This window comes from Micropterus dolomieu, linkage group LG23 (genome assembly GCF_021292245.1).
Source record: "Micropterus dolomieu isolate WLL.071019.BEF.003 ecotype Adirondacks linkage group LG23, ASM2129224v1, whole genome shotgun sequence".
Taxonomy (NCBI): Eukaryota; Metazoa; Chordata; class Actinopteri; order Centrarchiformes; family Centrarchidae; genus Micropterus; species Micropterus dolomieu.
The window spans coordinates 10,581,650-10,608,681 of NC_060172.1; the positions used below are offsets into that span (position 1 = coordinate 10,581,650).

The 27,032-nt window shown below is 40.7% G+C and overlaps 1 protein-coding gene across 5 annotated transcripts in view; it reads left to right on the top strand.

The window, feature by feature from the left end:
• The window catches only part of gria4b (glutamate receptor, ionotropic, AMPA 4b), a 134,749-nt gene that overhangs the window by 66,688 nt on the left and 41,029 nt on the right, over positions 1–27,032 (top strand). For all 5 annotated transcript variants that reach the window (XM_046039786.1, XM_046039787.1, XM_046039784.1 and 2 more), the window contains exons 3-8: positions 725–964; positions 13,682–13,866; positions 17,199–17,252; positions 17,503–17,661; positions 25,489–25,656; positions 26,627–26,731. In XM_046039786.1, coding sequence (XP_045895742.1) covers positions 725–964; positions 13,682–13,866; positions 17,199–17,252; positions 17,503–17,661; positions 25,489–25,656; positions 26,627–26,731 — 911 coding nt within the window. The remainder of the gene's footprint in view (positions 1–724; positions 965–13,681; positions 13,867–17,198; positions 17,253–17,502; positions 17,662–25,488; positions 25,657–26,626; positions 26,732–27,032) is intronic.

Genomic DNA, 27,032 nt, shown 5'->3' on the forward strand with positions numbered 1-27,032 from the left:
CCCATCCCAGCCTTGTGCAGATCAACAATCTTGTCCCTGATGTCCGTAGAAAGCTCTTTGGTCTTGCCCATGGTGGTGATGTTGGATGCTGGTTGTTTGGGTGTTGACAGGTGTCTTTTATACAGGTAACAAGGTGAGACAGGTGTATTTGATGTAGATAATTGGTTGGGATTGGGGCTGTGTCTTAAAGAAAGACTAACTGGCTTGTAGGAGCCAGAATACTTGCTGTTTGGTAGGGGGTCAAATACTTGTTTTTCCTCATCAGATGGTTATCAATTTTTATAAATTCATATGATGTGATTTTCTGGAATTTTCTTTTGGATTCTGTGTTTCACTGTTAGAATGTACATATGATTAAAATTGTAGATCGTCGCATTCTTTGTAAGTGGGCAAACCTGCAAAATCAGCAAGGGGTCAAATACTTTTTTCCCCCACTGTACCTGCCCAGCACCTAACTAGCTGGTGGAGCATTTTGCACCTGAAGAGCCATATGTTTTTCTCAGGAGTTAGCAGAGACCAAAACAGGAGAAACAAGACTCCAAATGAATGATAACATTTCTCTTTGTCAGGTGGATGTTTGTGTTTTTGCTAACATCTTCACCACTTTATGGGGTGATAACATAGACAGCATATTACTGGACGAAGCCACTCTCTCCTTCCCCGTCCCCACCAGTTCTATTTTGTTATTCATTAATTTATTTATTTTTGTTGTTTTCTTCCCCAGTTTGCTCCCAGTATTCCCGTGGTGTCTTCGCCATCTTCGGCCTGTACGACAAGCGCTCGGTCCACACGTTGACGTCCTTCTGCAGCGCCCTGCACATCTCCCTCATCACGCCCAGCTTCCCCACGGAGGGCGAGAGCCAGTTCACCCTGCAGCTCCGGCCATCCATCCGGGGGGCGCTCCTGTCTCTCCTTGACCACTACGACTGGAACAAGTTTGTCTTCCTGTATGACACCGACCGAGGTGAGTGATAAGGATGCACCACTTTTGTCTTTCCTCTGGAAGCTTGTATAAAAGTTGGAGATATGTGTGTACCATACTTTACAAAGTAGAACAGTAACTTTACATGTGGTCAAAAATGTTGTTAGGACCAGAATCTGAGTTTTTGTATTGTGGCATATAAATGCGTAATTTCCGAGAAAATGTAAAAGTTAGTTGCCTTAAGTAAACCAAACCTTAAACATATATAGGTGGAAGATCAGAAGATGCTCATGAAATTTGTTTTTGGCACTCACAAATTACCGATTTTGTTGTGGTACGAAGACCTCTTGGATTATGTGCATGGTTTATCTTTAGTTTTTTGTAATAAATTTAATTTAAAGGAAATCAGAATTTCCCCAGGTTTTAAACATCACATTAACCTGCTCTCATTAAATAAGTATATTTAATTAAAAATAAGGTGGAAATCTGTCAGCAGGCAGGTACATTGTATTTCTTTGCCCTCATGCCCTGTTTTTGGCAAACACAAAGGTGTGAGTGCATGCGTCTCTAAAATAATGGCTGTTTGTAGTTCACAACATGTCTTGGGGCCACCAAGTGATCAATATTGCTGTGCAGCTGCTGTTAGAGGTGTTGTGGATAGTGTTGGACTTCTCCCTCTATCTGTTTCTGGCTCGATTCCCCAGCTGAGGATGAGGACTATGTATTTCTCTCTTCCGTATGTGCTGCTTACTCTCACCCTTTCTATGTTTCTCTATCTTTGGATTTTTTCTTTACCTTTTCATTTTTTCTGTCACACATCCAATCTTCGCCACTCTCTCACCACATACACACTCACACAGTCAATGGGTTTGTACTTACTCAGTCCCCCGTGTCACATTTCCATTACAAGACAGAATGGATATGGGCTACTGCTTGGATCACATCTCCACATCTCGCTTTCATAAAATTTCCAGAAGGTAGTCAGGGGTTTTCATTCTTTCCCTCTGCTGCTGTGGGGACTGCAGTGAATGTCTGAGGCTCTATAGGGGCTTCACACTGATGACCGTATCAAGATGGCCTCCCTTTAGAACAACTCATTCCCTGCCTCTTTTTCTCTTATCTCAGGTTGTACACGCTTGACTGGGTAAAAAGCTTCCTCTCCTCTCAACAAAACCTACTTGTATCTGATCAAGTGTTCTCCAAAAACACAACAAAGGTTCCTAGCTGCAAGACTGCACTGCCCTACAGACAGGCTGAAGACACACGACCATGACTTTTAGGTTGCTCAGTGTGGCATCAAAATTGATTCAAGATCAGCATTAGTCTGTTACTGTGTACAGGAATACAGATGATATTATATATCCAAGGAAGATTAAAATCAAGGGCAACTGGACTTGGTTGAATATGCTCATAGATTTTTTGTCTCCCAACCGAGAGACTTCTTCAGTTGTGACTGGTAGAGAAACTTAGCTATTTAACCTCTACCTATTCAAGTATCTTCAACCAAGTCTTGATTTTAACCTTCCTTCGATAACTATGACCTGGATGACTAAGAACCTTCAGAAACAGATAATATTATAGTGTGATATTTCAAGACTTTAGTCTCTCGCCTCTTGATTTAAAAGGGAATGTAATGACTATTTAAAATACTGTACACTTCATGTGCTTTCTGGTAAACCAGTCAAATTCAAACAATGATCACTGGTGTTGAATGCAAGAAAACGAGGCTTGGGGAAAAAAAATCTTCACTTCCATATCTGGTGTGAGAATTTGTGTTTTCACCAGAAACCCCAAAGCATCCAGTAATGTTGTAAAAATAGTTGAGAAATAACTATCCAGCCATGAAGCCACCCTGACACTGGTCGATTCTAGATTTTTATTTCACAACATTTAGAAAATTGAAGCAAGAGAATTGAAACTTAAAAAACACAGGCAGTGCTGACATGTGACACATGCAGGCCTGTCAGAGTTGATGTGGAGTGATACATTTGTAGAAATACGAGCACATCTGTTCCAGGAGACAGATGACTGACGGGCTCTGCAGAAACACTTTAAAAGGGGTGTCAGTACATGCTGCCCTGTAGTCTTCAGTCTGCACTGTGTTCCTGTTGCTGAGAGCTGAGGCTTTTATTTGATGGGAAAAAAACCTGATTTGATCTGCAGTGATCTGTTAAAAAAATTGAAATAATTAAAATTAAATTAAAATGTTTAAGCGCAACTAGCCTTGACTGACCGAGTGCAGGTCCTGTTATCTTATCAGTAAACTCAGCTGATTGTTGACTAGCGCAAAATAAAGGACACCAGTGAGCCATACTGAACAGGGTAAACATCTAAGAAGTTATGTAAGGAGGCATGTTGGATATGACATTCTAGATTTCTCCATTTCTCCACACCCTTCCCTTAATAAAGACACTGCCTTGTGCACTGAGAATAAAATAAAATAGGCGGGACAGATAAAATAGCCTGGGCAGAGTAGCAGAAGGTCACAAAGTTTAAAATTACAACACTTGTTACTCTCTACTAATATCCTTGCACTCACAGCAGCCATGGAGTCCTTTTATTGAAATACACATTATTGCTTTGAGTATACTATTTCTCTTTATTTAACCCTGCACTTAAATGAACCAAGATATAAACGATAACTATTTCCACATTAGAGGTCAATCCCAAACCATTGGGCACACCATTAATATTTGATCATGAATAAGATAAGAGAAGTGTCATACAAGATTATTGACAAAGTTTAAACCTCATATTGATGTGAACTGTTCATTTTGTAAGAGAAAAACTGTTGCGTTTCAGACTGCAAGATCCTGCTCGATTTATTATTGTGATTTTTCTTTCTGTTATTACAACATGGTTTTTGTTTTCAGAATCAGAAGAAGAATCACAATCAGAAGGAGCTTTATTGCCTAGTAGTGTACGAGGAATTTGCTGTGGTGATATGGTGCTACACGTAGACAAACATACAGTCAACATAAATAAATGTAGAAATATATAAATATGGAATAGAAGAACAATGTTGCAGATATATACATGAGCATTATTCTGGGTCTGTGCCATGCAGAAGTAACGCAACGGAAGAGAGTTTTGGTCCTGATGGACCGCAGCCTCCTGCCAGAGGGGAGAGTCTGAAACAGTTTGTGTCCAGGGTGGGAGGGGTCAGCTGCAATCTTTCCTGCTCGCCTCAGAGTCCTTGAGCCGTACAGGTCCAGAAGTGAAGGAAGATTGCAGCCAATCACCTTCTCTGCAGAGCGAATGAGACGCTGCAGCCTGCCCTTGTCCCTGGCAGTGGCAGCAGAGTACCAGATGGTGATGGAGGAGGTGAGGATGGACTCAATGATGACGGTGTAGAAGTGCACCATCATTGTCTTTGGCAGGCTGAACTTCTTCAGCTGCCGCAGGAAGTACATCCTCTGCTGGGCCTTTTTGATGATGGAGGTGATGTTCAGCTCCCACTTGAGGTCCTGGGAGATGATTGTGCCCAGGAAGCGGAAGGAGTCCACAGTGGTGACTGAGGAGTCACACAGGATGATGGGGGAGGGTGGGGCTGTGCTCTTTCTGAAGTCCACGACCATCTCCACGGTCTTCAGAGCGTTGAGCTCCAGACTGTTCTGGCTGCACCAGATGGTCGATCTCCCCCCTGTAGACTCATCTCAGGTGGGGGTGAGTTTTCACAAGTATAAAACCCTCACCTTAGTTTACCTTATAAATTCAATACTATTAGCCTAATACTTTTTTTTTATCAAACCTTTATTTTCAGTTTTAGTATTCAAACTTTACATTAAAACTACTGAACCTTCTGTTAACAGATTCGTTTTTTCTAGTTTAATATAATTTTCTATGGTGTTTTCCAGTGTGAACACACCAGTCTATTTTAGAACAGGCTGTGTGTTGAATTCAGATCAATTTGAGCAGTTATGTATTTGCTGAATTTGTTCGAGCTTGATTTTTTTGTAAAAGTGACAGCCCTTCTGATAGCTCTGTCCATGGTGCTGAAATCAGTCAGCAGCTGGCAACTTATTTTAATTAACTGATGGCTGATGTTTGGGCTCTGCTCTTCTGTTGAACTTGCTGTCATCCTAACAGTGGGAAACATTGGCTGTATCCATTGTATCACAAGTCAAGAATATGATACACCATAGGTACTATAACTAGCTGTGGAGTATTAAGCAATGCTGCTTGTTAAAAGAAAACCTACCCACCCACAGTAGGTAAACAGTTTGTTGGATGTATTTACCTAAATGAAGACTATCTTGTATTTCTTTCAAAGTACTTCAAGAGTTTTTGAAAGCATGTTTTTCAGTTGTATTGAAATATTTACAGAAATGTATTTATTGATTGCAATTATCTGGTCAGTTTTATTTGTCCACTTTATCCATAATTGTGTCTTTCTTCTTTATCAATATCTTATACATAGATTTTTTTCCTTTAGTGTCCCTTACTCATTTACTTTGCCCGCTAGCTTTAGCTGATCATTTGAAACCTGTTTTGCTGCCTGGCATGGCGTAAAAGCAAATTTCTGCTCAAGCATTTTTCACAATCCTAAAAATCATGAGGCGTTCTTTCTGCAAGGGGCTGGAAAAGCATAGTGTAAATGGAGAATCACTATTACTGTACGAGCTCAGGCGCCATCTTCCAGATTATTACAGGATTATTTTTTGAGTTTCTGTACATCACACTCCATCCATGAAGCAGTAGTGTTAGCAAGAGTGTACTCAACCTGTTTTTCTGAAGAGGCACAGTTGATTATTTTAAAACCGCAAATATTTCATGAGGTCTTTGTTAGATGGTGTGTGTGTGTGTGTGTGTGTGTGTGTGTGTGTGTGTGTGCGTGTGCGCACGTCAGCAGTGCCTGACTGTAAATGTACGTATTAGTTTTCTGTGCGCATGCGAGTGCTTTTCAGAAGGCTTTTGGGTGTAGGCTGCAGCACTTTGGCCTGAGGATTTTTTTCACAAACAGGGCCAGGCATTCATCCAGTATTGACTATAATGTAGAATCAGCCCACGCATGGCTGAGCTCAGTCAATGAGCGCCAGTCTGATTCCCTGCATCAAAGCACCAGAGATACAAGGGGCTTGATATTGTAGCACTGAGTGTGTGTGTGTGTGGTTATAATGAGTGCTGTTCCTGTTCGATTTCCAAGAATTCCCATACACACACTCATATAGAAAAAAATATAAAAGGTTAAACAAATAGAATAAAATGGAATGGATCCCGGAAATTTTTAGAGGACAGGAAAGGAAGAAAAAAATGAAGAGCGGGTGAATAAAATAAACATGAAATACAAAACAAATCCAGGAAATGTATTGAACAGGAGACGAGAGAAGAGGTGAGGAAAGTAAAGTTGACAAAAAGAAATGTAGGTAAAGAAACAAGGAGGGAGGAAAGGAATGCAGAGGAGAGAAAATGAAAGGAGACAAAAGGAGACGTGAGGAAAGGAAATAGAGAAAAAGAAGATGCAAGAAGAGATGAAATGGAAGAGAGGAAAGAAGAGAGTGGAAAAGGAGAGGAAATGAAAAGACAGGATATGAAAAGACAAAAGAGAAAACACAAGGTAATGGCAGAAAAGAGAACATGGAAAATGAGGAGAGGAGTTATGAGATGAGGTTATAAGAAGAGCCAAAAAGGAAATAAAGGATGAAAGGAGAAGAAACAAGACAATCTTTGTGATCTTTCTCCAGCAGTTGGACTGGTAGCAGCAGTGTGTACATGCCATGATGAATGGCTCCTTTTAAAAGCATAAACCTCTCTATGCACTCTTTGGAGAGCAAAAGGTAAAAGAAAATGTCTGACTCAATGTTGAAGGATGGAGGCTCAGTAGACAGACACTGACAGTATGCATCACACTGGAGGGTAGAAGATGGGACAACAGGGAGGTGAAGATAAAGAAGAGGTGGAAATTACACACATAAACCCAGATGCATAGTCACTCTCCTCTTCACATGCTGCAGCTGCTTCCATCTAGTGTCCAGCTTTGCTCCAATCAGCACAACATGCGTTAGCGTCAGACTGCACACTAGCCTGTGGCTCTGTCTTTGACGCTGATGCTGATTGCGGCTGGCTGCTGCTCAACATACAGCCTCAGGGCTACACATTTATCAGCTGGTAATCAGTTGGCCCTTTGCACGCTTTACTTGCCCTGACTGCTTCCACTGTGGTTTCCTGTCCATGCACTGTGTACACCATGCGGCACAATAGCATATGATGGGATCATATTGTTACATACTGCACAAACAACTCACTCCAGCTGCGGATTTGTTTCTGTGGGAAATATTGGTGGGAATTCTAGCACCTGATTTTGATTTAGTCTTTTCACAAAAACATCCAAATGTTATTTACCTTTTACTTTAAATTGAAGTCATGAAAGTGCTGTGGATGAAATCATAACAACTAGTGATTTTGCATCTCAGTGACAAGTGAGCAAATGGCATCTGCTGATGAAGACAGTGTGGTAGAGTTGATAGCCCTGAAAAAAACTAATAAGTGAACCTGAGTTATTTCATAGATCACACTGGCTGTTGGTTTGGCGATTTAAAAAAAAAAAAAAAAAAAGATATACTTTTGAAAATGAAGTAGAACCAGAAGTAATGTTGCATGAATATTCTTAGGTATAATGTCATATTTTGGCGAGAGATTAGCTTGGCTATAAGCCTTTATTTAGTTTGTTCCTCTCATTATTGTTGTTTTTATTTGCATTCAAAGTGATAAGGTACTTCTTTGTCAAACATAAAGGTAAAATAAAAAAGAAACACAGCACACTGATTAAAGTAACAGTAGATAAGCTAGCAAGGCTACTGAAAAGTAGCCCACTGATGCCTTCAGCTGGCTCTGACCTTCTTGTGACCCTTATCATTAAAGGTTGTAGCAGTCCCTCTAATATATGGAAGCCCTAAGCGGCCATCCATTAAATTTTTTTTTTACTCTGTTTTCCAGTGATTATGGGATCATTTACTTGTGATCTCGAGATAACAAACCATGCTGAATACAGGGGTCGGAAGGTGCATTCTAAGACTATGATTCCTGTGCTCTATCACCTGAGCTAAGCGGTGACACTGGATGAGACTTGGATGAGTTAAACTACTGTTTTGATATCTCCAGATCACAAGAAAATTATCCCGTTGGCACAGGAAAATAACATTTTTAGTCTCGAGATCACGAGAAAATTATCCTGTTGGCACAGGAAAATAACATTCGTAGTCTTGTGATCACGTGAAAATTATCCTGTTGTCACGGGGAAAACTGAATAAAAAGATGTTTGAATTGATGACCGCTTTCACATCCTCAAACTGTACACCGTCCCATTCTCTCTGGGGACTGTTCTTGGTCACAGAGTTGTTTTCTAAGCAGTCTAGTCTTAGCTGATGCATTGTTGTTGTTGTTGGCTGTGATATATGCTTAAAGATAGGACATTTTAAATTTATAGTGACATAAACTCTACTGATTTCCATTGTCCTAATTTGCAGCGGTTTTCTGAAGGGGGCAATGGTGCTGCATGGTCATACGCTACTACAGAATCATCATTCTACCTTCAAAATAGGACAATTGCAATTGACCTTTTGCGGTGAATGGCAAGCTTTGGATTTCTCCACATCCCGAAACTGCGTGTGTGGGACTGGATAGACAGTGATATAAAATATCTAGCTCGGTATCTAAACAGATTGGAAGGTGATCTTTTGTTTTATCACCTTTCCAAAACCAAAAGCACAATAGCAGAACTGTAAGGAATGGATTAAGCTCTGTTTATTTGCACAGTTGCAAATAACCTTTTTGAAACAAATGAAATTGACTGTGCCATTGAGACTATTTAGAATTTATTACTGCTTTACTATGGTGTCATATTGTGGTAAAAATGAAACATTAAAGTTCTGTATAGTTCAAAACATAAAAGGCAAGTCCACTACTTTATTTTATTTAAAATGTAGGTTATACACTACACTATCATGCTAGACCCCTCTGCCCTCAAAAGATTGATTCTACACAAACCAAAATAATAGGGGCACACCAATGTAATGACATAAACTGGTTTCACACCACAACACATGAACAGTGAGCCAAGCCACAGCTCCAGTCAAGACAGTCAATAGCAGCAAAGTAGCTGCAGCTACCACAGGGAGTCGTTCTCATACAAGTCTGTGGCAGCAGGTAAGGAATAAGGTGTTTTCATACCAGAAAAACAGGAGACTTCGATTGTCTTCAATTCAGCCTTAGTTGTATTTAAAAGGCTCTAGGGATGTACAATGTCCGTCTGTGGGTCTACCACTTTGCTCTCAGTAACTATTAGATGGATTGCCATGAATTTTGGTACAGATATCTACAATTCCTGGCAGTATGAATTTTAATAAAGATAGTTATGGTGCCTGCTTTTTTTTTTATCTAGCCTGAGCTGTAGGCTACTTTATGTTGTTTATGTTAGCATGCTGACACACTAAGCTAAGGGGGTGAACATGGTAAACATTCCACCTGCTGATCATGTTAGAATTATCATTGTTAGCATGTTGTTAGCATTTAGGTCAAAGCAGCAAAGGTCTTGAGGGACCACTATGACATTCAAGGTGAAGGCAACGTTGCCGACTGCAGTAGCTGCTTTAGCACTAACGTTAGTAAGCTGAGCCTGGAGTACCCAGCTAGAAAGAGGTCATGCTGAACACCGCTGGGAAACAATTCTCTGCTCAGTTATTGGCCTGCTGCTCAGAATGCAAACATGAAGAAGTAGAATTAATTTTGCAGATGGGAAAAAAAAACCATCTAGTGTCTTTTAAAACTGTGCAAAACCTCATACACAAATGAGTCTGGAACCTCTCAGTTCACTTTCACTTTCCAGGGGCAATATCAACCAGCCCAGAACAAAAACCATCTGGGCACAATTGGATAGACCTACAACCAGTCAGAGCAACAATACGCATGACGTAGCGCTGAGTGACACCATGGACTGTATAGAACCAAGGTTATTCTCGTTAACGAAGACGAACGAAATAACGAAAACTAGATGTGAAAAAACATTGTCGTTAACTGAAATAAAAATAAAAACGAGGCTTTACAAAAAACTATAATTAAGTTATTGTAGGTTTGCAAAACTAACTAAAATGAAAGAGTAAATGTGTCCTTAGTTTTCATTTATTTATTTATTTATTTCATAGAACCTAAATAAGCCTACATTTCGAGTGGCTATGAAGCCTGGGGAACTGACATGGTGGCAGTTGGTCTGGTCAGACCAGCAGTTTAGCGGTATATGCAGTGATTAGCCGATAGGCCCCTGTTGGTGAGCCGCGGGAGTCCAAGTCAAGTCTCAATCTTTTAGCTAGAGTCCAAGTCAAGTCTCAAGTCACTCGTGGTTATAATGAGTGTTGTATCACCTGCTGCGTTCAGTCCAGGCTGCTTATAAAACTGCATAGCTATAAAGGATTCTGTAACTGTAACCTGTTTTTCACTTACAGAGCACAACTATGTAATGTGCAATGCAATTAATGACAGCTTATTAATTACTGTAAGTCAACACACCTCCCAGAATCTCAAACCCAGTGTAACGTAAACTAAAAACTGTAACGTTACATGATCAACAATACACCTGTAGCCTGTTTGCAGCCAATGTTAATAATTAACCTGATGGCAGCCAGCGGGACGTAAATGATTACGTTAATCGACCACCTCAAGTTTGGCAGCAAACAAATGCGAACGAACAACAGTCGGAGTTAGGAGCCAGCTAAAGTTAGATGACCAATGCTGAGCTAAACGTGTTTAACCTCAGGTTACTACCCTATTTTGCGTTCATCGCTTATTTTTTTGGATCTTGTTGTATGAAGTTTTAAAGCCAAAGTTTATGATGAATGGCAGAGCAGCTGCCGGTGTTTGTTGTACTCTCTCACGTCTGATGGTCTGGCTTAGTGCTCATTGATATCTCAGCCAATCTGTCTCTTTGTGCTTCACATTGTTTAATACCTATTTTTTTTTTATTAATAAAGGTTTAGATTTTAATAAACCGCTTTCCAGTCATACTTGCCTTCAGGGTGCTAGGGACCTGTTGTTTGTGGCTCCAAGGGGGGCTTACACTATCTTCAATTTCTTAGCTGTCCATCATTTGTATGTCACCTCCACTTATTGTATTTCACCTAACTAACCAAGAATAATAGAGCTAGAGACGGATGTAATGAATTTCTTGTGACCACTGGATAGTAGGATTAGGGTAGCTTAGCTATTTTCTGTTTGTAGGTTAGAAATTATACTGTAGATTCCATGTGCATCATTTATTTGTAGTATTTATTTAGACAATGTGTTAGTATTTCAAATATATATTTGCTTAGTGTTTAAGCCCATATATACAAGCTTCAAATAGATTTAAAAAGGGTGTAACTTTTCACAAATCTGCATTATTTCTAATGATTGTACTTTATATGTATTTTAATGTTTTGTGAAGAAACTGAACTGAGCTTGGCATCCTGCAGTGACAAAGAAAAAACTAACAGTGAAACTAAACTGAAAACAAAAAGTCAAAATGAAATAAAAATAACATTTGTTATTTAATATTTCTTGTTGCAAGCAATTTATCAGAACCATTTTAACAAATACTTTCAAAAAGTGATGGGGACAAAATCAGCCATTTCAAAAAGTGATGGGGACAAAATCAGCCATTTCAAAAGGTGGTGATGACATGGCCCCAGCATCCCCAGTGTAAATGACACCTATGTTTGATCAGCACTTGGGTCCAACAGGGAACCTTTGCTGCATGCCGTTCCCCATCGTTCTCTCCCCTCATTTACTGGCAGCTAATAAAGGCAAAAATTAAACAAGAGAAAAATGTGTCTGTCCCAAAGGGACTGCTCTGACACTAGTGTCTTGTACGGTAAAGACTCACATGGCATTTTGAATTTCTTATTCTTTTGCAACATTCAACCCCATTTGTCTTTTGTTCTGACTGAGAAAATGAAAAATGATTGCGTCCCACTTGGGATCTGGCTTCCCAACAGTTGTGGAGTTCTAGCCAAAATGTCATAACATAGTTCTTCCTTTAGGAGTTACTGAGGACAGCCTGAGATGATCCATGCACATGGGAGTGCATGTACTGTGTGTGTGTGTGTGTGTGTGTGTGTGTGTGTGTGTGTGTGTGTGTGTGTGTGTGTCTCCTCAACCAGCAGTCCCTCCTGGCACCGACATCTCTCTAATGGGGAGCATGGAGCTGGGGAGGGGATAAAGGAGGTGAAGAGGGAGCCGGGTTGCCAGAGCTCAGGTTAATGCTCTAATTGGGAGCAAAGGGAGACTGGTAGCCAGATTGTGATGGCCACCAGGAGGGGCCGTTTAAGGGGGACATCTGTTCCTGCTGGAGAACAGCCGCCCTCACAGTTCCCTAGTTTCCTCTCTGACACTCATCTTCTTTATACACAAACTTGACAGCGAGGGTCCCTCCCCTCCAGAGTCTAGTGTTACATCCAACTCATGGAGACAAGCCTTTTTCCCGGACTGGACCAAAAGCCAGGATCTGGTTGGAAAAGGATTAAAGCTTTTAAAGAGTTTGCTTCAGCGCGGTTTCTTTTAGATTGGATAGGGGTTGTCTTGCCAAGGATGTTGTGTCAACTAAAGCCAGTTTGCTTTTCACACTAGCAATTATGAGCAATGTGTTTTATCCCTTCACATGGTCCAATGTGCCATATTTCAGCCAGGAAGTATATCAGCCTCAGTTTCATCAATAAACATTTTCAGGAGCTGTTACACTGTGACAACTAAAAAGCATTCAGGGAGCACTCAGAAGATAGACATGGACAACCTAATTTCAGTAGTTCCTTTGAAGATAAAAATCTCACAATGTGAAAACAAACCCTGCAGAGCTTTTAAACACTAGAGGCACTATGAAACAATGTTTTGATGAGTGGGTCCCCATTTTGTTTGTGTCTTACAAACTTACATCAGCATAATGAGGTATTTGTAAGTGAAGGTGAATGCAGCAAACGAGATACATTACTGCTGTTGATTTCATGCAATTCCACTGATTTACAGTTGGTAGCGATAATGAGCCAAGAAACATATCAAAGCGGCAGCAAAAGACAGAGTGCTCGCTCGCACAACGTAGGTTCCAAAGTACTAAAAATATGCATCACAAATGTTTAATGAGGAAGAAAGTACCTTCTGTACATTTGTTAGGCCCCAAGAGGACACACAATGTGCTTTTGTGATAAATACAGAATGAAAACAGTTGGCAAGAAAACTCCAGGATACCTTAAAGAAAGACTTACAATTATTCCTGCAAATGGAGAAGAGTCCCCACAAGACACTACTCTTTGAGATATCTTGCAAACTAATAAACAAACAGGACTAAATATATAGTCTTACAGAACCCCAATGCCAGATGCTGGTAAAATTCCAGACTACGTTCAATGCCAACATCTGTCTACAATATCTGCACATGGCAACAATGGTATGGTTAAGTTGAGGGAAAACTGAGAACATATGTGTTATCACCTTTACACAAGGGGCACACTTCCTCATGCACTGAAGTAATCAATAAACTTTAGAAAAAACACATTTAAAATGTCCCAAAAGAAAAAGGTTGTACATTTTCAGTAAAACTGTCCACCACATTGATTTGTAAATTAAAAATGTTGACGTTGTTTGGAACTGTTAAAAGCTTGTTATGCATTATGGTCCTATACATAAAATGATTTAGCTCTAAACCCATTTCAGATTTTTGTGTGTGGTAAAGTAAGCTGTTCCCTGTATTTTATTTTCCCCCCTGATTGATGTGTCTCGTCCTGTGTGTCTGACTGTTAGGATACGCCATCCTGCAGGCCATCATGGAGAAGGCAGGTCAAAACAATTGGCAGGTCAGCGCCATCTGTGTCGAAAACTTTAACGATGCCAGTTACCGGCGACTGTTGGAGGATCTGGACCGGAGACAGGAGAAGAAGTTTGTAATCGACCTTGAGGCGGAGAGACTGCAGAACATGCTGGAACAGGTGATGCCACCATGACCTCGATATTTAGTTGTTATTTGTGTCTTAACCTGACCTGTTCAAAAGAAGCATCCTTCATTTTAGTATTTTTTTTTTGATGCAGAAGTATATTGGGCACTACTCATGTAATGCTGTTTATTTCAACTTGTGAAACTTCGAAAATGGCTGTAAATGCGTAAATTTGTTGTGTGTCAGCTGTGGTTGGACTTTTTTCCCATTGTCCGCCAGAAAGGCAGCAGAGCCCAGAGTAATTGGACAAAACTGAAGCACATACCTGCCGTCTTAACATTGACATTCATCACTGCAGAATAAATTAATTTACAATATTTTAACCAAAATAAGTCACACATTTCAAGCTTTCCAGTTCGGAGGAACAACTTCACTTGTAGTGTGAATGTAGCTCCAACATACAAGCTTCAACGTTGCACCGTACACTGCGTTACCATCTAAACACAGTTAGCACCAAAAGCTGGTTATTGTGAAGACTTTTATTTAATAATTAATTAATTCCAATTAGGTGATTAGGATTAGTGAGATGTCTGAAACAACTGGCATAGTGCCCTGTGTCCTGCAGTTCCACAGAGAACCATTCTGACAAAGTAGATTTATGTTGGCATATCTGTTGTTTTTGGCTTCATTGTGTGAAGTGTGGACGTCCTTATAAGGTCACCTGCTCACGATCTGCTCCAAGCACAGCATGTCCACTGAAGATGCTGCTGGGCAGCTGAACATCCCATTACCTAGTTGACTCTAACCGGACTGGGAGAGAGAGCATTAAAGTAATCACTAACTGCTTCTAACTGTAACATTAAGTTAGTCATACAGCTAGCGACCCTATTAGCTTAGACAACTCTGCCTGGACTGGGAGCTAGAGCACCGGGGAATTGTTGATGTTTACACTGCTAGCGCAGGAGCTGTGAAACCCCCGGGAGGAGGGGGAGGGGGTTTTAGGTCCACTTTAACATTGATTATCAGTGATTTCCAGGAATATAATTTGAACTATTTGATAAGTGATGATAGAGAGAATATTTGTTCTTTGAATAGGAGTATTAGAAACAGGAATATAACAATTATGGTTGTAAACTTTGTCGCAATGTGTAAAATCAACATGCGTTACAAATAAGACAATAGTAAAAAACTGAAAAAAACATTGGGAGAGCTTTGCGTTCAATCATAAGCAATCAAATACAGTTAAATAATATTAGTAGTAATACCTTAAAACCTAACCTCTTTATATTGGTACCATCAGCAAAATCACGTTAATTACTGATAATTTTCCTTTCTCAATAACAGGATCCCGTGAACTACATTTCCAAAACTAACAGAAGTTAATACTTTACACACTTACTTAATGTTTGTTCACTCTGTTTTCTGAGTATGTTTGTGCCAATTAGAAAGTTTTGAACTTGAAAACAGTCTGTTCTGATCTCCGGTGGTGTTATTTGGCATAAGCACACTCAGAATATGATGTGTGCCTTCCTCCTGCTCCTCCTTCTCCTCTTCATTCCTTCATCCCTCCATCTTCCTCTGGGGCAACTGGTGTCTCTCTAATTGTTCAATTATTCAGGAAATCTCCGCTCTGACATCTGTCATAGTTCTAACAATTTACTTCACAGATGTGTATGTGTGTGAATGTGTGTCTGTCTGTGTGAGAGTCTCTTTGCTCCACAGAGCAACAGACTTCCTGGTCCATCCTTTCTTGATGCCAGTGCACAGACCATCTTACAAGTAGATGTGATAGAACCATTCATATTTCAGCTTGTGGGTTGATACACTGTTTTGTGCAGTGGTGGTCAGAGCTACTGCCAAAGACATAAACAACCATTTTAGCCTGTATTCATTTCAACTGCCACCCTGTTCATATTTTGCCAAATTCTTCTGATCTAGAACAAGGATTTGAATACGTAATTGGGCCTCATTCGCTGCTTATTATCAGCACGGTCAGTACATATCAAGGCTTATAAGCAACCAGATGTTACTTTGAATGTCAGAGCATGAAATCTCTGAATGCAAACCTGTTTCATTTACAGATGGGAATTTGCTGGCAGCTAATTTGCAAGTTGTACAAACTGAACTATAACTGCAAAATGAGCAAGGGTATGAAAACCCTATTGGCTAAAGTTAAAGTCCAAGAGGTGACAGAGCTGACTAAATATCACCAAAATGTACTGTATGCCCCTTTTAGACATGTACCTCGTTATGTAAATGCAATTTTTCATGTTTGTCTCATGTCTGAATAACCGACCTAGTCACGACGTTAACATTTCCAGCATGGCACAAGTCTAAATTAAATGTCATCACATGGTTATGCAGCACAGGGTTAAATACAGTATGTATGTTTTGTTCTGCCTTTTAAAGAGCACTGTAAAACATGTATGAATTAAATATTATATCTTATGCACAAAAAACACATGAAAAACTGTGAAGTTGTTGAGGAGATTCCTGTCATATCAGATCAGTCTATCATCGTGCAGATGATGGTCATGAATTGAGGCTTTGATGGCAAAATAAGCTTTAAAATCCATCAGTGATGCCGTCTGTTGAAAGAACAGATATCACTCGTCTTCCCTCATCGCTTCATTTTCCAACTCACCACTGTTCTCCAGCAGTGGCTCCTCTTACACCAGAAGCCAAATGCAACATGAGCACTTTGGTTTTGTCTTTAACAGCCCTGTCATATCTGAATGAAGCCATTGAGCAGTCAAAACGCCTTCTTTTGTGGTGACTTTAAACATCTTATATATTTCTTTTTCTTTCAAAAATTATAAAATTTTTATAATATATATTTTTATTCTTATAAAATTTCTTTTCTGTTTCCCTTTCAAGACACTATACAAAGTACCAGAACTAACCAACTGCAGCGTTTCACCACCTGATGCTCAGGTCGACAGCGGTGAAGCTGTTTGGGAACTGATATCAATCCATGCTATTCTGAGAGATTTTAAGCATTTTTTAAATCTTAACTCACGCCCTTATTAACTGGATGCACGGTGGGATTTCCCCAGCAGATGCCATCTTTCAAAATCAGTTTTTATCATCAAGATACAGCTCTGTGGTTCTACTGTGTGTGTGTGTGTGTGTGTGTCTTGTATAGGAGCGTCGAGAAGCATTGTCATGTCTTTGAAAGCGTGAAGTGTTTACTTCCTCCATACTGATACTGACATGACTGCCTATTCATTTGTTTAGACGTCCGATCTTCTGTGGATTAAAGCTGACGGTCCCACTGTGTCAAGACCCACACACTCGCCTGTCACATGCATCATTTAATGTAATTAACGTTTGCTATGCTTTAATCCAGTCAGATTAACGCTGAGCTCTGCTCCGCCCCCTTGCAGATTGTCAGTGTCGGGAAACATGTTAAAGGCTACCATTACATCATGGCCAACCTGGTGAGGGAAAATTACTTCTGATGGTTTCCTTGTTTATTTGTTTTTTTTCTTTTTCCCCCTATGTTCAAACAGTGTTGTGGTATTGATATGTAGGTTGCATAGTATATTTAGAGGGCTGGTTTTAGGAGCAGATGCTAAAGCAGATACACATTTTGAACACACATATAAGCTGTAATGTTGGAAGTAGTTTTTGATTTTATTGCTGCTGGATTCAGCCCATGACCGCTCTTTCCCCTTGTTGCTCCTCAAGGGTTTTAAGGACATCAACCTGGAGCGCTTCATGCATGGTGGGGCCAACGTGACCGGCTTCCAGCTAGTCGACTTCAGCAACCCCATGGTCATCAAACTGATGCAGCGCTGGAACAAGCTGGATCAGAGGGAGTACCCAGGCTCGGATGCCCCACCTAAGGTGTGTAATGTCAAAATCAAATGAAATCAGATCAGCAATGCAGCACATGCAATGTTTATCTTACTAGGATTTGGTACTGTAGCTGTGAGCGGGGACCCTTTTGAAAACTCCTCGGTGGTCGATTCTTAGACGCTGGCAAGTTATGGTGTCCGTTTCAAAATCTCTGTAATTTGATTTTTAAACTTTAGTGAAATTAACTGCTATTTGTAATCCATGGGATAAAACCTGCAAAACCACGGTCCTTTAATGATTCCTCCAGGGTGACTGGGTTGTTGTAGCAGCAAAAAAATAGCAGATTCAGCAAAGAATGATAATGCAAGAAAGGACAGATAAGAGGAAAGAGTGTGAATATATAGCAGTGTTTCTTCCAGGTGTGCAGAAAATGGCAGCACAGCACAATGAGACAAAAATGTACTATATGAGCATATACTCACAAAGAACAGGCATCACCATCATCAGTAGCAATCTGCTCCACTACATCCACTGCTGTCATATGCAGTGATGTGACAGACTGACCTACTTGACATTATTTTCAGGCACACAGATTGCAAATGGCAGTGGGGCAAGAAGGCATCACGCCATGGTGGTCAGCAAACCTCCTCCTTCCCCCAAGCAAATCTGTGCCCAACAAAGATTTCTATTTTAAAAAACAGATGCAGTGGAGTGGAAACGGTGTGAGTCAAGCTGTGTGTGTGTGTGTGTGTGTATAGTATGTGTGCCTGGTGGATTGGGGTGGTTCAAATTAAAAGTTTACACCACGGGGCGATATCACATGATATTATGTGTGTGTGTGTGTGTGTGTGTGTGTGTGTTTATCGCCACTCCATTTCTTGATAAATTGCTCTCTCTCCTGGAAATCCACTCAGACTAAATTACTCTGCTCCCCATTAAGTTTGTCCACAGCCTGAGTCAGTCCTGCTTTCTTCTAATATATTAACACTACCGGTGAGTTGGGCCTTCTTCTGGCATGTTTACTCACTTTGCAAAGACAAATGTAATGCCTTGTGTTTAAAAGTTCCAGGAATCTGCAGTTAGGGAACTAATGAGAGATTCCCGTATGGGTGACAGCAAGCTTTGACATGACAGGTAGGGTCGTGGACATACTCAACCCTATTTCCACCTGGTATTAACACGTGATCTGCATCTGCATATGTTACCTTGACAGTGACACCTGGTCAAGGATATTTGCATTTACATCTGGTATTAATAAACATTCTTGTTATATTGTTTCTGCCTACCTTGTGATCAGATCTTACTATGCAAATTATGTAGATGGAGCTGTCAGTAAACATCAAGGGCTTCCCGCTTAAAGGAAAGTGATGTGAGATACTCTTGAGGGGGCAGCAGCAACGTGCAAGGTGAAGGTCACGTGACAGACGAAGACAACTGAAGGCATCTGTAGATTACTTTTCAAGTTTCCTATGCTATAAGAAAGTAATCTGAGCCATTGAAGAAGCTCGCAAGCACATATACTAACTCAAATTTCTTCAGTCATGTGACCATCATCTTCAGTCTCTCTGCTGCTGTATGGATTCTACTTATTTGTCCTTTGCTAAGGAAGGGGTCATCTGTAGTTTTCTGAGGAGAAGCCTGAGATAGCAACAAGAGGCCGAGGTATGTGACCTTGCGATATGTTGGGTCTGGGTGCATTTACACCTGCGGATTGCATGATAATACCAGTTTAAAATTGGTTTTTATTGTAACATCTTCCCTGAAACGGTGCGGCTGTGGCTCAGGAGGAAGAGCGGGTTGCCCGTTAATACGAAGATTGGTGGTTTGGTCCCCCGGCTCCTCCAGTCTGCATGTCGAAGTGTCCTTGGGCAAGATGCTGAACCCCAAATGCCCCTGATGATCAGTCAGTGAATGAATGTATGTGAATGTTAGTTTCTGTTCTGAGCAGTTAGGCTCAGTGTATGAATGTATGTGAATGGTGAATGTGACGTAGTGTGAAAGCACTTTGAGTGGTCGGAAGACTAGAAAGGCCGAATACAGGTAAAGACAATTTATCATTTATAATGGAAAAATTCCCTAAAATGAAAAATTCTGGCATAGATAGATGTCAATTATGATATTCACCACCTCCTTTGTGGAAAACAGAGAAATAATATTTCCGGGGGAGAAAAGTTTTAAGCTTTCTAAAAAAGTAAACAAAGAAACTGTACTACAATCAAGACTTGTGAAATTGCCTGGGTGTCTGACTCCTCTTCCACAGACTCCGCTGTGTTCATAGTCCGCTGTGATTTATCGGCCGATATGAGCTAATTGCATTTGTATCGGCATCTGCATTTATAACAGCCGATTACTGACTATTATAAAAGAGACACAGTTCCTTCACTCATGTCATGGTTACTGCACAGTTTTCCCACCAGAGGGCGCTTTGCAGCTCCCCTGTTAACAACACTGCCTCAACACAACAACCACAAAAGAAAACAACCAGCTGACCAGAGTCTACCAAATAGTGATGTGCGATAGGCTACCACTTAATTCCTATAGGATCCAATACCAAGTAATACCCAGGCTAGTATTGCCGATACCAATACTTTTAACATGTTTTATTTCTAGTTTAATGTGACCTCCCCCCTCCCGTTTCTGTATTTAAGAGAGAAATAAGGAGTTGGCTGTAGCCTTACCAATTGAAAATAATAGCTGCATAATGACAAGACATCAAACTACTGTCATATTCTTTAGTTATAATAAAAATATCCTGCTCAGAACTGCCGCTTCATAACATCATCCTATTGTTGTGCCAGACTTAATCTCAGATGTTTAGCGAAGTTTGCGGTGTTGCCAAAGTATTTCACTGTCTTTGCACACACATCACACAGAGCTACATTCACAGCTAAAATACAGCCAGACGTGACTGTTTTTACAGTCGGCCAGAGTCAGTATTCAGTTGCGGGAAATGTAAAGGGCTGCAGCTGCTCACTTCAAAGAAGCTCCGTCACAGAGCCACAGCACAAGCATGACTTTGACAGGTGGTAGAAAAAGTACTTCCTATCAACCCAGTATAATTAGACCATCCTGGTGACAATAAGATACTTATGATAAAACACTCACTCACTCCAAATGACTGAGTTTAGATATCGATCCTTTTATATGAGTATCGATCCTAGAGCAGGAAACGTTGGTATCAGAAATATCGATACTTTAGGATCGATCCGCACATCACTACTACCGAAGCCATGAAGCACCAGTGTTACCACTGTTACCAGTGAGTTGGTCATTTGTCATGTTAATTACATGACTTAAATAAAAATACCCCTCATTACTTCTCCACTCCATAATTAACAGTTTAACTATAAGTTTAACATATTCTTTATATATCTGTGTCCCACTTGTCTGTAGTCAGAGTGTGTGAAATGATTAAACCAGAGTTGTAAATAAACATAAACTGAACAAGGATCTAACACAGCTTCCTGCCTGCTCCTCTTTCAAATGTGAAACGTTTTAGTTATGTAGTTGAGTGAAATCTTAAAGTTGCAAGTACTTGTTGTAGAAAGTCATGGAGTATTAGATGCATTCAACAGCAGGCCTCTGTATCGTAGATGGCATGTTTTAGAGCCAGATGTTGACGGAATTAAAGAATGCTGGTAAAGAGATAAACTAGTTAATATGCTACATTGGCAATAGTCATCAGGGCAGATTATGTGTAAGGTAGCATGCTTATTCTCTCTCACTCTCTGTTTACAGATGGCTGAAAAAGTTGCACCTTCCAGCAGCAAGTATTTATTGATGTGCAATTGTTTACATGTTCAGTTGTTGAGACTGTAATCTATTTTATTAACATAATCCATTTAGGAAAAGTATTATAGCCCACATACAGAACAGCTTTCAATATTGGCTTGTTCTAAGTGTAGTTTATACAGGAAAGGGGTGTACTATCCAAATAATATTCAAAATCAAAATATCTGCTCATAAATTGGCCCTTTTTCACTTTAATATCGGCATCGGCCCCCCAAAACCCATATCGGTCAGGCTCTAATTTCAACAGTAGCCCAGAACAGACAAACCCAACACTGGCTCTAGAGAGGGCATTTCGAGTTGGCCGCAGTAGTTTCTCCTACACACTAGGAAGGGACGGATGAGTGACAGAAAAACGAGCACTAAAATGGCCCATGTGTGAATGAGATTGATGCAGCTGTACAGGTTGTTTTAATTCAACTAACAGAACAAATAACAACACTTAAATCCGCATTTTTCTTTAATATAATGATTCAGAAACAGAACTTGGCTTACATGAACACTTTGTCAGGCTGAATAATGAGCAATAAGTGAAACAAAATGGCAATTCAGGCTACTTTCTGTCTTAATAACAGCATTTATAAATTTGCTAGAATTCTAAATATACTGTGTGTATGGAGGTGTTAATAACAAGGGATGGACCTAAATGAAAATTCTTGGCCGAAACCGAATATAATGGGGAAAAAATTGCTCTTTTTAAAAAACATTTTACCATTTCATAAATTAAATAGTCAAAATGTGCTTTTTACTCAGTGTTTCCCACAGGATTTGGAGAGTGGGTCCGAGGCCCGAGAGGGTCCGGTTAAGTAAATTACATGTGTCCATTTAATTTTAATGGACACATGCAATATGTTTTATCCTTTCTCTGAATATAATCCAATTAATCTTATGTCCATCCTGTATAGGAATAAATAAGAAGTTATGTCCATCCTGTATAGGAATAAATAAGAAGTTATGTCCATCCTATACAGGATGGACATAACTTCTTATTTAGAAAACCGGACGTTGTCACATGTGTATCCTCGCGCTAAAGTCATGAAGTCCAACACTTTTTATATACAGTCTATGGTCCAACCCAGTTTAATAAATAATGTTGTATGTGGTTCTCCTATCGCGTAACATGAAGACTTCGTAGCCTCTCTTCAGGTAGGACTCTCATACTGCAACACTTGTCTTTGTAAAGAGAGAAAATGACAGGATAAAGACGCTAACCTGCCTGTCAGCTCACACTGGTCCGTTTCAGTGGATTGTCTGTGCACTCCAAATGTACTGTAGGTGCGGCTAGCTTTTAATTGCCTTCTCAGAAACGAGTGACAGAAACACTCAAAGCAGTCAGTTTGTTGTCTTTTCGAAGAAGTCAGTCGCAGACATAGACTGTATATAAAAAGGTCGCAGATGGAGTGGATGTCATGTAACGTTAATTGTTATGTGCTAGGAGCATAGACTGTATATAGGAGACAATTCAGTAGAAAAGTGTCTGCAAACGGCAATTCTTGCGTCTTTCCCGGACACTTCAAAATGCTTCCACACTGCCGACATGTCAACTTAATCAGAGACATTTGAGCATTCGCTAAAGTCCCTTTTCCACTGCATAGTACCAGCTCGACTTGCCTTTAATTTGGTTTTCCATTGTGGAAAAGTTGTACCTGCTTCCAGGTACTTTTTTTCATATCACCTCCGTCGAGCTTCCAAGTGAGCCGAGGCAATACTAAAATGTGACGTGAAAACAGGACAGACTGCTGATTGGTCAGAGAATCGTCACTATTCACTGCATCATCATTACCCGCGCCAGACAGAGGCCAGCAGCAGAACGTTTTATATTTTACAGCTTTCGTATGTAATGTCATCACTAAATCCACTTCTGGGAAGTTTTGAGCTGAGAATATTGACAGTTTTATGAGAAGTGATGGAGGAAGAAAAATGTACTTGAAAGTTTTCGGAGTTGAGTCAGGAAACCCGCGGGAGGAGCGCGTGAGGCCGACCGGTCAGCCGCCCGCCCGCTCACAGAGCCCTCTGCCCCCACCGTCACACAGACCGCTGCAGCAACAACGGCAGAGGAAAACACAGCTGGAAGGTTTTCATACCTCTTATCTGTATTTACATTCTGAGTATGTTGAAACATTTTAACTTAACATAAATAAAGAGAAAGAGAAAGCTGTGTGTGTCGCATTGAACCTTAAGTCGCGGCAGTTGTGTGCGGCGTCGCTATGAGGACCAGCTACATTGAGGGGTACTATCTCTGGGTACTATCTGCAATGGAAAATGGGGCACGGCCAAACCGAGTCCAGTAGAGTCGAAGCGAGTTGAGCTGGTAATGGTAATAGAAAAGCGCCATAAGTCACGCCCCCCTTTGTTACTGTTGCTAAGTCCGACAAACTGTCAGACCTGAGGACTTCTAGCAGGACGCTGCCAGGGTCTATTACTGCACTCCCTGGAGAAATATTATCTAATATTTGGAAAACAACGATCTCATAAAGAAGCAGACAGTTTTGCAGTTGCATTGTGCATTTGAAGGTTGTATTCAGGCCTTCAAACTGACTTGAAAAAAATTATAGAAGCTAAAGCCTACTTATCACAGAGACACGCTATTATTATTGACTATTGAGAAAGAGGACAACGATATAAGAATTAACACTGTTCCTGTAAGCCTGGGTAGGTCTCTATTCACTATTACAATCATTACAAAGCAGAACAGTAGGGTTATATAACCTTACATTCAGTAGTAAATTAGCTAACATTACATTAGGAACAATCCACAGCCAACATTTTTCTGGATTTGTTTTAGGTTTTGGAAAGGGAATAAATTGTACTTCTCCTTTCAAACTCTCTGGGTCGCAACTGTAATTGTAACTGTAAGTGACCCAGGACCAACGTTTGACCACATCTTGAAAAAATACGGCAAAAGAAAGCTAGAAAACGACGCATTTTGCATTAGAGTCAGTGGAGCGTGTGATTGGCCAGCTGAGGCCAAACAGCTTTTTTTTGTTGTTATTTTCGGCCGATTTATTTCAGTGGCCGAACATTTGGTGCATCCCTATTAATAACTGAAAAAAGTTTTTGTCTTTAAGTCTGGTTTATGTCATATGACCTTATGAAGCTAAATGGAAAATAATTGCAAAACACCTTCCCTCATTTCCCCCTGACCACGTTCATGTCTCCGGCAGCTTTAAGCTAGAAGATTGTCCCGACTGTTATTGAGTTTATCCCGCACCTCAATTGTTTGTGTGTGAAAGTGTGTGTTACTTTAGGTAGCTTGTCAAAGAGTAACAGGGGGATAGAGTGCAGTCTCCGTAATGTCACTGTGAGCAGTGGGCTAATGAATAGGAGTCACATCCGGCCGTAGGCGAAGTTAATGAACTCCTGCTAGCCGGGATAATTAAAGCCAGACTGCTACCCGTCTGGACAAAACACTTGCCTTTTCCTTTCTTTTCCCCCCACTAACTCTCCTTCTCGCTGTCTTTTAGTCATTCACTCAATTAGTTTTCTGCCACGCTAGAGGTGAGTTTTAGGGAAAAGTATCGCTCCTGACTGAGAGAGTGATTTCTGTAGACGCAAATAATCAGAAGCAGCACGGAGTCTTCAGGTCAGCGATAGATTAGGGAAAATTGGGAGGTTTACACTGTGGGGAATATGCTCTTCCCTTCTCTCCCTCTCCTCCTTTCCATTTCCAGAAAATAATGAGCAGAGTGAAACTACTGCCTTTCTGTAACAGCCAGGCCTTTACGTTGCGTGCTTGGCCCTGCAGAAACTCAGCGGGCTCTTAGAGGTAGCCTTATGCAGATTGTTTTTAAAGAGATCTAGCCAGCAGACATCGGAGACCATTTTGCCTGTCCAGCTTAATCAGCATTTAATTGGCCTCATACCTTTTCTAGGTGGATGTCCTCCAGTGCTGTATATACCCAAAATAGACCGCAGGGTGGCCTCCAGGTTACAAAGGGTATAATTTACAAATCCCATGCCCCTTCCATGCTCTCTCTTTGTTTCCTTTTAATAAATCTAATAGGTCAGAGTTGAACCTGCACTAACATCAACTGTGCCCACATACAGAAACGTCTGTATCGCTGATCACTTCCTCTTGTCTCCCAGTACACTTCAGCGCTGACATACGATGGGGTGATGGTGATGGCCGAGGCCTTCAGGAACCTGCGCAGGCAGAAGGTGGACATTTCCAGGCGGGGGAACGCTGGCGACTGTCTCGCCAACCCCGCCGCCCCATGGAACCAGGGTATCGACATGGAGCGTACTCTCAAACAGGTGGGAATGAAGGAGAAATACAGGCATATATGTATACTAACTTGCTAGAGTCTGCTAAAGGATAAGACATCACACATTGATCTAATCTGATCTGTCTACACAGCCCGCATAGCGAAAGCTGCACGTTAGCAACAGCTTCAATTCTCCGTTTTTGTGCATTCAGGATGTGTTCAGGCTCAGTATTGAGTGTAGGTCACACTCATTTTGGCAACAGTTAGAGCCCAACACACAATGACTGTAGTTCTGCAGGTAAAACGGAAGAAAATATATCTGTTTTTTTCCGTGTCTTTAGTGTGTGACCTGTTTAGACAGCTGTATTGATTCCTACAGAAGCGTATCTGTTTAGTCAGATGTGTGTGAGATTGACAACTGAAAAACAAGGCTGAAACACCTCCTATATATGTAGAAAAGTTGTTTGAACTTTGGACAGGGCCATGCAAGCTGTTTCCATCTGCTTTCAGTCTTTATGCTAATCTAGGCTATGTCCTGACTCCTACTTACTTAATGTACAGCCATGAGAATGATGTTGATCTTGCAGTGGAGATGAATTTGCTAGATGTGCGGTAATGAAAAGAAGAAGAAACTGAATCTTTCCTCAACTTGCTTCATGTTGCCTTAACTCTTGAAAGTCTGCACCAGGGTCAGAAACCTTGTAGAAGAAAACACCAGCAGCCCAAGCTGACCAATCACAGTTGTCCCTTCTTGGTATCTTTGTAGTTGCCAGAACCCTGACGAGTGGATACGTTTAGTGTACCTTAGTGATTGGATCTTAAGTATGTTAGGGAAGTACAGTGTAACCTCTTAACACAGAGAAACACATGAAGCTTCACTTGCTGGAAGAAACTGTATTTCCCAATATGTTCCTTTAATGCCCTCAAAAGACCCCTCAACCTTTCTGTGGAGTAAATGAATACTCTTTGCTGCTGTAATATCATTGTGTGTATGTATTTCTGTTTTCTCCTGTGTGCAGGTCCGGTTGCAGGGATTAACAGGTAATGTCCAGTTTGACCACTATGGCCGCAGGGTCAACTACACAATGGACGTGTTTGAACTGAAGAATAATGGACCCAGAAGGGTAAAACATCACACCACACTGCTTTCATTTGTGTTATGGATGAATACTTGTCCAAGTCAAGTCAGTAATACTGTATATTTTAGCATAGATACTATATATTTTATGTAGTCAGAGATATATGAATGCTGCTGTCATGTAAAGTGTCTGGGGGCTGGGATAACACAATATGTAGTGTGGTATTTTCTATTATTATAAGTAGGTTGTGAAAAAAAAAAAAGCTTCAGCATCTCTGCTTTCTGGTATGTGAGGATGGATGTCTGTAGAGGAAATTCAAGGGAAAGAGAGAAAGCTCTTGTGAGAG